This window comes from Aegilops tauschii, chromosome 6 (assembly GCF_002575655.3).
Source record: "Aegilops tauschii subsp. strangulata cultivar AL8/78 chromosome 6, Aet v6.0, whole genome shotgun sequence".
NCBI lineage: Eukaryota > Viridiplantae > Streptophyta > Magnoliopsida > Poales > Poaceae > Aegilops > Aegilops tauschii.
In genome coordinates, this window is record NC_053040.3 from 434,096,028 (window position 1) to 434,108,055 (window position 12,028).

The 12,028-nt window shown below is 46.3% G+C and overlaps 1 protein-coding gene across 1 annotated transcript; it reads left to right on the forward strand.

Moving 5' to 3' along the window:
- Positions 1-1,896: 1,896 nt before the first annotated feature.
- Positions 1,897-3,598, forward strand: LOC109757434 (uncharacterized). The gene is made up of 3 exons (XM_020316259.1): positions 1,897-1,971; positions 2,071-2,217; positions 2,921-3,598. The coding sequence occupies exons 1-3, from the start codon at positions 1,897-1,899 to the stop codon at positions 3,596-3,598; spliced, it is 900 nt and encodes a 299-aa protein (XP_020171848.1).
- The last annotated feature ends 8,430 nt before the right edge of the window (positions 3,599-12,028 follow it).

Below are 12,028 nucleotides of genomic sequence, written 5' to 3' on the forward strand. Positions count from 1 at the left end.
GGGACACGACTAATCATGATTATTTTGTACACTCTGCAGAGGTTTGCGCACTTTTCCCCACAAGACTCGATCTCCTTCATTGGATTTCTCGCACTACATGGTGTTTGACAAACGAATGACCGAGACACAGTCTTTCAGAAACATTAACTCTTTACTTTGGGTAGATAGTTACACCTACTACATCTGCTAGTCTACCACTGAAAGAGGTCATGCAACATACTCAACTATGCCAGAGCCCATAATGGCTTATGGCTGCACACGGAAGTTTCTAGCATGAATAATCTTATGATCCCTTTGAGCCTGGGTGGCGAACCGTAGGATGATCACACGGGTACTCCGAGATATCCTAGGACAACACTGGATTCTCCAGGTGCCCTGACAACCACTAGGTGCTCCAGGGTGCCTCAACCAATCCACCCAGATGTGTATTTAAGTAGCCACCTTAACTTAACCATTAAATTAACAATTGCACATCTGTCATGGATACACTCAACCAATCCGTGTCTACGAGCATAGCATAGCGGTATAAGCACAACGTAGAAGTAACTCCCAAGGGTCTGATATAAAGGCAATAGGTTCTACCTCATCATCTACTTCCCAATACCCACAAGTTAATCACATCCTAATCATGCAGTGTTGGAGGAGTGGAACTAATGCATAAAAACTGGGTAATAAAGAAGTATGATCAATGTGTTACTTGCCTTGCTGATGATCCGCAAACCCTAGAGACTCGTAGTAGCACGCTTTGCACTCCGGGAATTCTATCACAAACAAACAATAGCATACATAAGCAATCAATCATATATGCAAGGGTAAAACTCAGATGATAAAGAACAAATCTGAAAGTGCAACTGAAGGGCTTCGATTTGCAAAAAGAATCAACCAAATCGGAGCTAGGAAACTGAAACTACGATCAAAAGAAGTTCGAAATCAAATCTGCTTGAAACCAAATTTTAAATTTTCAAAATCGTGTTCAAGTTGATTAACTGGAAAGAGGGGTTCGAGACGAAGATTTTGGCGTTGGTTTCACTGGATTTGGACGAACAGTTAAAAAGTTGTGAGGGTTTGAAGATCAGGGGCTAATCTTCGATAAAAATAATCGCGGATAGATCCCTGGCGGAAAATAAAACAGAAAAGGAAAAATCTATCGGACGAACGTCTGCTAACAGAGACTAACGAACGAATTCGTTCGTTTATAGATCTAAACGAGCGAATGTCCGTAAATTAGATTCGAACCGAAAAACAAAAAACCGATCTAAACCGACGAACCGAGAAAAACCGAACCGATCTACTCGATAAAAAACCGGATCAAGGGTTTACCGGAATAAACCGGTGAAAAACCGGAAAAATCGGTCGGCGGCGGCGGGCTTCGGCGGCGGCGCGAGCAGCGGCGGCGGCGCGGGGCTCGAGGCTGCGGCGCTAGGGTTTCGAGCGGGTCGGTGGGCTGGGGCGGCTTGGGGCTGAGGCGGCCTCGGGCCTCGCCTTATAAAGAGGCCGGCGGGACGTGTCCGGCTGAGTTAATTGCACGTTGGTACCACACTTGCGCACCTACTCACGAATCAGTACCACTACTCGTGCATGTCGCAGTTCAGTACCAACTCAGGCCCTAAGAAGTGCATAACGGACTAAAAGCCGTATAAGCGCGTATGGACCGCGTATCCGACAGGTCGGGCCCACATGTCAGGTGACACGCTGGCCGAATCAGCGCGTGGACGGGTCGCTGACTAGGATGAGGCCGATGCAGTCGGTTATACTCCATGGGCTCGGTCGGTTACATGGGCTCGGTCGAACTCGCCTCACTCTCGCTCGACGCTCGACTTCACTCTCACTCTGGCTCTCCCTCCTCTCTCCGATTCACCGCTGCCGCCGCCACCTCAACCGGCTCATCGTCGCGCCATGGAGGACGAGAGCAGCCAGGACTCAAGCGTGCAATACATGAACCTCTCCGACGACGAAGCCACGCATTTCCGGGTGAGTTGTAGAGCTAGGGTTAGGGTTGGGTTATCAGATTTGGGATTTGGGGGGGATTTGATTTGATTTGGGGATTTTGTTTTCCTTTTGTTCCTGTAGATCCCTGCTAGCATTGAAGACCAAGACTACAGTGGCATTGAGACAGCACCCAGAGTTCTTTGCCATCAGCATGGCGTGGCGGCTGAGAGGCGTGTAGCATTCGAAGCATTTAACACGGGCAGGAGATTCTTAGTCTGTCCTATGAGTGTAAGATTCTGTCCAAACTCTGTGTTAATTGTATTGTTTAATCTAGCCATGTGCATAGAATTGTTCAGTCCAGAGCATAGAATTCACTTTCTTTAATCTAGCCATGTGCTGATGCACATTGTTTAATGAGTACTCTTTGTAGCATAGCTGTGATGGTCATTTTGTAGCTGTCATGGTCATTTTGTAGTTGTGTTTGGCCTGCCTGGACACACCACCACCAACCTGGAATTGTATTGTTTACTGGGTAGCTGTGAGGGTCATTTTGTAGCCATTTAGTACTACTGATGCTAATCAGTGGATTAGAAAATGTGTTGATGCTTGCCATGTATATTTAATTTGGCCAGTAATTTTATAATTGGTCAATAGCTTAGTTTGCAGTGCAGATATTCATTGTTTAGCTCACAAGAGTACTCACTTTGCAAATTATTTGGATGTTTTAGGTCAGGGAGATTCAATGTCAGAAGCTCAAAATTCAGATAGTGTTTAGTGTCAGAGGTTCATTCATTAGTTGGCTATATTATTAAAGTTGTTTCTCAAAGATGCTTAAAGTTCATTTTTTAATTCAGTGGCTAGTCATTTAGGGTCCTACATTGTTTAAAGATGCTCAAAGTTCATTGTTTAAAGCTAGTTGCTCAAAGTTTATTGCTTAAATAATTTACCTACGAGATTGATTTTGCACATGCTATGGTTGTTTATATTGCAGGAAGATGACAATTGTGGTATTGTTCTCTGGGTTGACCCAGAGTGGCCTCCTACATTGCAGAATGCCTTGTTGAAGCTATGGGAAATGTATCATGACAGCAAGAGTGATAGGAGGAAGGATAACCTGGAGAGTTCACTCGCTATTCACCATCTCACTGAAGAAAAAAATAATCTAGAGGCCAACTATGACAAATTGGTTGAAGATGTGCACCAACTGTTCAATGCTCAAGAGGATAGGAGGGTAGATTTCAGCTATTTGCAGGCTAAGATGCAGAATGTGCATGTTTCTGATTCAGTTGTATCTGACATGAAGACAGAGATGGGGAAGAAAGATGCAGAGATCTTCAAGCTGCAGGAGAAGTATAAAGTACTAATGAACCTGACACAATCTCAAGGCACTTGCATCAGGAACCTGAAGTTTAATCATCTAAAAGAGAAGGAAGTGCTTAGTACATCCACCAGGAACCTACAATTCCAGGTTGATGAACTCAAAAAATCTGAGGAAAAGCTCACCCAGGAGAACACCCAGCTGCTCCTTCACATGGGAGATCTCAAGAAGGGGCATGACAAGCTCACAGCAAGGAGGGATCAGCTAAAGATTCAGATTGCTGAACTATTGAAGTCAAAGGAGAAGAACAAGCAGAAATTGAAGGGGATCCTGGACATCTTGTCAGAATGAAGATGTACAGGAAGAGCAAGAGCAAGATCCAGATCAACATGAAGAAGAAGAATGCTGGCTTTGCTGACCTTTTGTGAAGTATGGTGTTGTTGTGAACTAAGTTATGTACTATGGATGTGTAGTTGTTGTGAACCACTATGTTGTTGCTTTAGTTGTTGTGAACCACTATGTTGTTGCTGTGAACCACTATGTTAACTGTTAGTTGCTGTGAACCACTATGTTAATCAATATGTTGTTGTTGTGAACCAGTTTGTTGTGAACCAGTATGTTAACTCTTAGTTGCTGCTTGTCTTAGTTGCTTGAACTCTTTTATGAATCCCCTAAACCAAAGTTGCTTGAACTCTAAGGCATTTAGGCTCCGTCGACGTCGAGAACCCCCTAAACCTAAGTGGTTAGGCATTTAGTCTCCGTCGATGTCGAGAACCCCCTAAACCAAAGTGGTTAGGCATTGAGTCTCCGTCGACGTCGAGAACCCCCTAAACCAAAGTGGTTAGGCATTTAGTCTCCGTCGACGTCGAGAACCCCCTAAACTAAAGTGGTTAGGCATTTAGTCTCCGTCGACGTCGAGAACCCCCTAAACCAAAGTGGTTAGGCATTTAGTCTCCGTCGACGTCGAGAACCCCCTAAACCAAAGTGGTTAGGCATTTAGTCTCCGTCGACGTCGAGAACCCCCTAAACCAAAGTGGTTAAGCATTTAGTCTCCGTCGACGTCGAGAACCCCCTAAACCAAAGTGGTTAGGCATTTAGTCTCCGTCGACGTCGAGAACCCCCTAAACCAAAGTGGTTAGGCATTTAGTCTCCGTCGACGTCGAGAACCCCCTAAACCAAAGTGGTTAGGCATTTAGTCTCCGTCGACGTCGAGAACCCCCTAAACCAAAGTGGTTAGGCATTTAGTCTCCGTCGACGTCGAGAACCCCCTAAACCAAAGTGGTTAGGCATTTAGTCTCCGTCGACGTCGAGAACCCCCTAAACCAAAGTGGTTAGGCATTTAGTCTCCGTCGACGTCGAGAACCCCCTAAACCAAAGTGGTTAGGCATTTAGTCTCCGTCGACGTCGAGAACCCCCTAAACCAAAGTGGTTAGGCATTTAGTCTCCGTCGACGTCGAGAACCCCCTAAACCAAAGTGGTTAGGCATTTAGTCTCCGTCGACGTCGAGAACCGCCTAAACCAAAGTGGTTAGGCATTTAGTCTCCGTCGACGTCGAGAACCCCCTAAACCAAAGTGGTTAGGCATTTAGTCTCCGTCGACGTCGAGAACCCCCTAAACCTAAGTGGTTAGGCATTTAGTCTCCGTCGACGTCGAGAACCCCCTAAACCTAAGTGGTTAGGCATTTAGTCTCCGTCGACGTCGAGAACCCCCTAAACCAAAGTGCTTAGGCATTTAGTCTCCGTCGACGTCGAGAACCCCCTAAACCAAAGTGGTTAGGCATTTAGTCTCCGTCGACGTCGAGAACCCCCTAAACCAAAGTGGTTAGGCATTTAGTCTCCGTCGACGTCGAGGACCCCCTAAACCAAAGTTGTTAGGCATTTAGTCTCCGTCGACGTCGAGCACCCCCTAAACCAAAGTGGTTAGGCATTTAGTCTCCGTCGATGTCGAGAACCCCCTAAACCAAAGTGGTTAGGCATTTATGCTCCGTCGACGTCGAGAACCCCCTAAACCTAAGTGGTTAGGCATTTAGTCTCCGTCGACGTCGAGAACCCCCTAACATTGCCAATAACACTAATCACCAAATTGATAGCATAACATTGCCCATAACACTAAGATAGTTGATAGCAATTCAGTACACTCAAACATAATCATCCAACCAGTTTGACTTGTAGGTTCAGTACAATCAAACCTAAGCATGAAACCATGGTTCAGGACACAAAACATTGATCAGTACCATAGTTTTGAGAAACAACAACTCATTACAACACTCATCTGTTACCACTAGGAGAAAATCAGGTCATCCAACCAGTGTGACTTCTTGGGGCAGAAGATGTAGAAGGAGTTGCATATCTTGGGGCAGTGAATGACCTTGCACCACTAGTTGATGGTTGTGAACTTGCACCAGACCTTGCTCCAGATCTTGCACCAGTCCTTGCACCAGACCTTGCTCCAGATCTTGCACCAGTCCTTGCACCAGACCTTGCTCCAGAGCTTGCACCAGTACTTGCAGGTGGAGGCTGTGATCTTGGTGCAACTGGGATCTTGCAGGTGGAGGCTGCTGCTGGGATCTTGCAGGTGGAGGCTGCTACTGGGATCTTGCAGGTGGAGGCTGCTGCTGGGATCTTGCAGGTGGAGGCTGCTGCTGGGATCTTGCAGGTGGAGGTTGCTGCTGTGATCTTGCAGGTGGGGGTTGTGATCTTGCAGGTGTAGGTTGCTGTTGTGATCTTGCAGGTGTAGGTTGCTGCTGTGACCTCTTGGTCTTGCAAAAAGGAGTGAGATTGGTATTAGTAGACAACATTAAAATATTAACAAATGCACTAGTCAACTAATACAAAAGAAGTGAGATTTGGTATTACCACATGCTTGTTTTTCCTCATAGCCAAATCTGGTTTCAATTGTTTCAGGCAGTTGGTGTATCTATGGCCTTGGAGACCACAGTTAGAGCATGTTATTGTGGCCATTCTACTGCTGTCCTTTGGCTTTGGCACTTCAAACTTGCCCTTGATCCTCTTCTCTTGCTTTCTTCCTCTCCTAACATGAAATTCTGGTGGCTCTATGTCTGGTCCAGGTGTCCTTATCCAGTCATGTTCACCAGGAACAGGAAATATCATAGGTTCATATGCTGCCACATAAAATGGTTTTCTGAAGAATTTACAAACAAAGTCCTCTGGAAACCTCTTGGCCTTGTTAATTGCTGAAATTGCATGGTTGCATGGTAGGCCACTGAGGTCCCATTTTCTGCAACCACATGTATGATTATCCAAGTTCACAGGGTGTGTTTGCTGCCCACTGGTCACTTGCCATAAATTAACACCAGCTTGAATGGCTTTGCAGTATCTAGCCCTCTCCTTTTCCAGCTCTAGCTTCTCAGCATAGTGTGGTGTGATCTCCCAGAAAGCTGCCTTTCCTCTCTCCCTTTTCTCATGCCACCTCACCATTTGCTTGTCCTTAATACCATCAACCATAGTCCTAATAGGCTTTTTCCTAAAATCAAGGATATACTTGTTGAACACCTCAGATAGGTTGTTAACAACCAAATCTGTCTTGCAGTTAGTGTCAAAAGCATGCCTTGCCCATGTTTTCTTAGGAATTGCATTAAGCCAGATCCAAGCATCCTCACACTCATTTCTCAAATCATTCATAGCAATATTAAACTTATATTCATTGTAAGCATAACTGGCATTATCCATGCATTTCTTTAGATCTTCCCCCCTAAAACCAGCATTCTGGAAATTTGCATATAAGTGTCTAAGACAATATCTCTGGTGGCAGTTTGGAAATACTCTATTCACTGCATTGAGTAGCCCCTGTTGAAATTACAACAGCAAACTAAGCTACTGACTACAGATATAGTTGAAAAAAACCTAAGCAACTGAAATCACACAGCAAACTAAGTACTTACCTTCTGTCTATCTGACATGATAGTATAAGGACCAAATTGGCCAACTTCTCCTCCTAGACATATCTTGAGTTGGTGGAGAAACCAGCACCAATTTGCTGTATCCTCCTGACCAACAATGGCAAATGCAATTGGATAAATGTTGTTATTGCCATCTCTGCCAGTGGCAGCAAGGATCTGTGCACCTGTGGTCAGCTTAATAAAGCATCCATCAACACCTGTTTTGCAAAAAAATAACCAATTAAGTTAGTACATAGCAAAGAAACTACAGCAAAGGTGTAATCATGTACATAGCAATGGGCTAAAGCAAAGAAACAACTAACTAACCAATGAAAGGTCTGCATCCATTGAGAAATGCCTCCCTTGCTCCATTTAAGCAGAAAAACATTGCATGAAACCTTGGCCCTGGATGTGGTATTTTTTTTGGTTGCTTTAGGAACTAGAGTTGTAACTACAACCCTACTTCCAGGGTTTGTCTGCATTATGGTTGCTGCATAGTCCCTTAACCTGGGATACTGCTTCTTGTGCTCTCCTAAGACAGCTTCCACAGCTAAGTTTTTGGCCCTATAGGCCATGTGCTTAGGAACCTCAACACCATACTTCTCATTGCAGGCATCAATCAGAGTTTGTATGCTAGTGGTTGGATCAGACCTGAACAATGATTCATATGTCTTTGCAAGCCACTTTGCACTAACCCTGGAAGACTCTGTAGTGGTAGGGCAAGTGTGCTCCAGGTTCATTTTTTTATAGCAAAAGTCTTTTCACCTTTGATCACAGCAGCAACAATGTGGAACTGACAGTGCTCATTTCTGCAACATGCAATGATCCTTTGGTCAGAGTTTCTATGATATCTGAAATCTCTTGCCTGTGAAATGTGCAAGCTCAACAGAGCATCTCTGAATTGCTGCTCATTTGTGAAGCACATGTACTTACATAATTGCTGGTGTGGGTGCTCCATTTTTTCATTGAACCATATCCTAGGTTTTCTTTTCTGTGCCCTACTCTTCTTGCTTTTCTTTAGGACAAATTGCAGTGGCTCATGCCCATCATCTTCACTATCCATCAGCCAACCAGTTTCTTCTTCATCTGATGAAGGAATGAAATCTTTCTTCACCTCCTTTAAAACACTAGAATGTGTTCTAGTGGTGGGGCACCTCCTAATTGGCAGCTTCTGTCTCTTCTTTGGAGGTTCTACCTGCAAAGGTTGAGCTAACTCCACATTCAAGCTCTCCTCCCTCTCTTCATCCCCACTCTCTTCCTCCTCCTCAAACAGATCCTCAACCTCAGTGTCACCCTCATAATGCAGTTGTTCCTCCTCTTCTGACTCATCATCTGAATATTCATCTTGATCATCTGCTAGTTGTTCCTCATCTGCTTGTCTCTTTCCATCTATTATATCTGTGTCTTGAGAATTCCTGTACTTCTCCAAGTAGTTGTCACTGTCATATGCCCCTTCTGGATTATCACTACTGTAATATCCCTCCTCCAACAAAACTTCATCCTCCATCACAGAATTCAGCTTTTGTTTACCTAGAGTTTTGCTCTCTTTTGTGCAAAAACCACTAGCTTCAACATTGGTACTACTACTGCACTGACTATTAAAAACAACCCCTTGGTCATCAACAGCAAGCACAGCTGGCTCACTGAAATCATACACAACTGGTGGTGCATAAAGAATGGTCTGTAATTCAGCATTTCTCCGAATTGCAGCACTGTCAGTGGATGTTGCTCTAACTAACAGATTCAAAACTAAAGTATGCTCATGCTGCTTCTTAATTTGCTGCAATTTAATGTTTGTGTCAATCAAGTCTAGGCCATGCTCTCTCTGCTCTCCTATGCATGTGTTCTCCATGTGATACAATTCATCAGAGAATGTAAATCCTTGTGTATGCAACAGTGCATACAGATTGAGAAAAGTGACATCAGAACTGCATATCTTCCTATCCAAATTATGTAGGGCATCAAAGTGAATCCTAACATCCCAGATAGCCTCCTCCACACTACAAGTGCTAGCAAATTTGGACATTTTCATTAACACTAACCCTAGCCCCAAATTGGAAGAAAGAACAGAGGAGAGGGAGGAGGACTTACAGCACCCCACCACATCCATGGGTCCAGTGATGGCTCGTCAAAGGGTTGGCGACCCAGATCTCTGCCATCCACAGGCGCTGCTCCATGGTCAGCGGGGCCTCCTCCATTTCTTCCTCGCCGCTCGAGTAGTACGACGAACTGTCGCCGTCGCCCTCGGCCAATCCTGGGTGCGCATCGGCCCCGAGGCCAAGAAGATCTCCGTACCCGCCCACACCGCCACCGCTGCTCGAGCCGCCGCCTACACCGCCGCCGCCCGGGTTCGCCGTCGCCATTGACACAGACGAGCACGGGGAGGAGAGGGAGAGGGGAACGAGAGTTAGCGTTCGAACTGGCGGCTCGGTTCGACCTAGCCCGTTAGGTCGGCCTCGTCCTAGTCAGCGACCCGTCCACGCGCCGATTCGGCCAGCGTGTCACCTGACATGTGGGCCTGACCTATCGGATACGCGGTCAATACGCGCTTATACGGCTTTCAGTCCGTTATGCACCACTTAGGGCCTGAGTTGGTACTGAACTGCGACATGCACGAGTAGTGGTACTGATTCGTGAGTAGGTGCGCAAGTGTGGTACCAACGTGCAATTAACTCTGTCCGGCTCGGGCACAGCCCAAAGGCGGTTCGCGTTTTTTTAAAACGTACGGAGTAAATAAATGAAAAGAAATATCAAAAGGAGTCCAAAAATTCCGAAATAAATTTTCACGGTCCTCTAATAAAATTTAGGACAAAGTGAACAATTTTCCCGGACCTAATGCAATTTTTTCCTAATTTAATAAAATAACTCCGAATAAAATCCAAATAAAATCAAATAAAATGCTTATTTGATTTTAACATTTTCCTCCAATATTTCTTTTATTTTTGGAGAAGTCATTTTATCTCCTCTCTTTTATTTTTATATTGAAAATATTTCGGAGAGAAAAATTATTAAAACCAATATGATCCTATTTTCAATATTTGAGAAAATTCAAATACGAAAATAAACAAAATCCCCAACTCCCTCCGTGGGTCCTTGAGTTGCTTAGGATTTTATCGGATCGCAAACGAAAAGCAAATAAAATATGATATGCATATGATGACCTATGTATAACATCCAAATTGAAAATTGGGATGTTACAAACCTACCCCCCTTAAGATGAATCTCGCCCTCGAGATTCGGGTTGGCTAGAAAATAGGTGTGGGTGGTCTTTGCATAGGTCTTCCTCTCGTTCCGAGGTGGCTTCATCCTCGGTATGGTGGCTCCACTAAACTTTGCAAAACTTGATAACCTTGCTGCGCATGACTCGGCTGGCAAACTCGAGAATCTCGACGGGTTTCTCCTCCACTACAAAAAAAGACACATCCGTGACATTTTGGGCCGAACGAAATTTTTTCTGTCATACTTATGACACTTCTATGACAATAATTGTGACAAAACACGGTATCATCATAGATGTGGTGGGGTCCTACTTCTATCACAAAAAATCATGACAGAAAATGGGCTTTTCATCCTAGGCGGGCCGGAGACGCAGCTGCATGACATTCTTTGGGCCGTCCATGACGGAAAAAACCGTGGTAGAAGCGAGGGCGAGGAAAATATCGGGGTGTTCCCGGTTACGGTGGGTGGTCGGGGCCGAGCGATGCGCGTTTCTCTCGTACACACACGCGCGTGGGTGCGAGGCGTTGGGCTCTAACTGAACCCGAGCGAGGCATTCGGCTTTAACTGAACCCAAGCGATTGCACAGCAGGCTACGCGTTACTGAACCCGAGCAATCGATCGATGGCTATTAAGTGAACCCGATCAAGCAATTCCTTCGCTATTGCTGCTAACTGAAGCCGATCGATGCTGCCTCTGGATGAACAGTGAGTGTTGCTGGGGGGTTTGGATGAACAGTTCCCGGTGGGGTGGATGAACAGGACCCCGTGGTGTTGCCTCTGGATGAACAGGACCCCGATCGATCGAACCGGTTGGGGATGGATGAACAGGACCCCTTGGAGGGCTGGATGAACAGGACCACCCCACGGAGGGCTGGATGAACAGTAGACGGTGGAGGGGTGGTTGAATAGGAGCCCGTGGAGAGGGCTGGTTGAACAGTAGCCGGTGGAGTAGTGCGCGGTGGAGGCTGGATGAACAGGAGCCCGTGGATGAACAGTCGCAGGTGGAGGATGGAGGAGGTCGACGGTGGATGAACAGTAGCCCGTGGAGGCTGGAGGGGGTCGACGGTGGAGATGAACAGTATCCCGTGGAGTCCCGTTATGCGGTATGGCACACCCCTCCCGATGAACAGGACCCTCGTTTCGACCGTAGCGCTCCAACACAAGTCCGTTTCCTCAGTTTTGTGGTACGCCACACCCCTCCCGATCAATAGGACCCCGGTTTCGACCGTAGGAGGTCCGTTTCCTCAGTTTTGCTGTACGCCAGACCCCTCCCAATGAACAGGATCCCGTTTCGAACGTGGCCGGTCGAACACAAGGCCGTTTCCTCCATTCTGCGGTAGGCCAGGCCTCATTTCCATCGGTTGTTCCGTCCAAGCCGGTTGGCTCCCACGCGTTCCGTTGCCTCCCGATGAACACGACGCATTCCGTTGCCTCCCGATGAACACGACGATGACGCAGTTTCTCTGTTCCGACCCAGCCATGTACACGAGCCCTAGCCGTACGTACGCGCGAGTAGGCGTTCGAGACCCCGCCCGTATGTACGTACGTGGCCGTATTTACTTTCTTGCACCCTGGCCACTGTATGTACGTGTACATGCTACGTGCGCACCTCTACTACGACAAGTGCGCGCCTCCACATCGACCAGTATGTATGTACACGTTCGC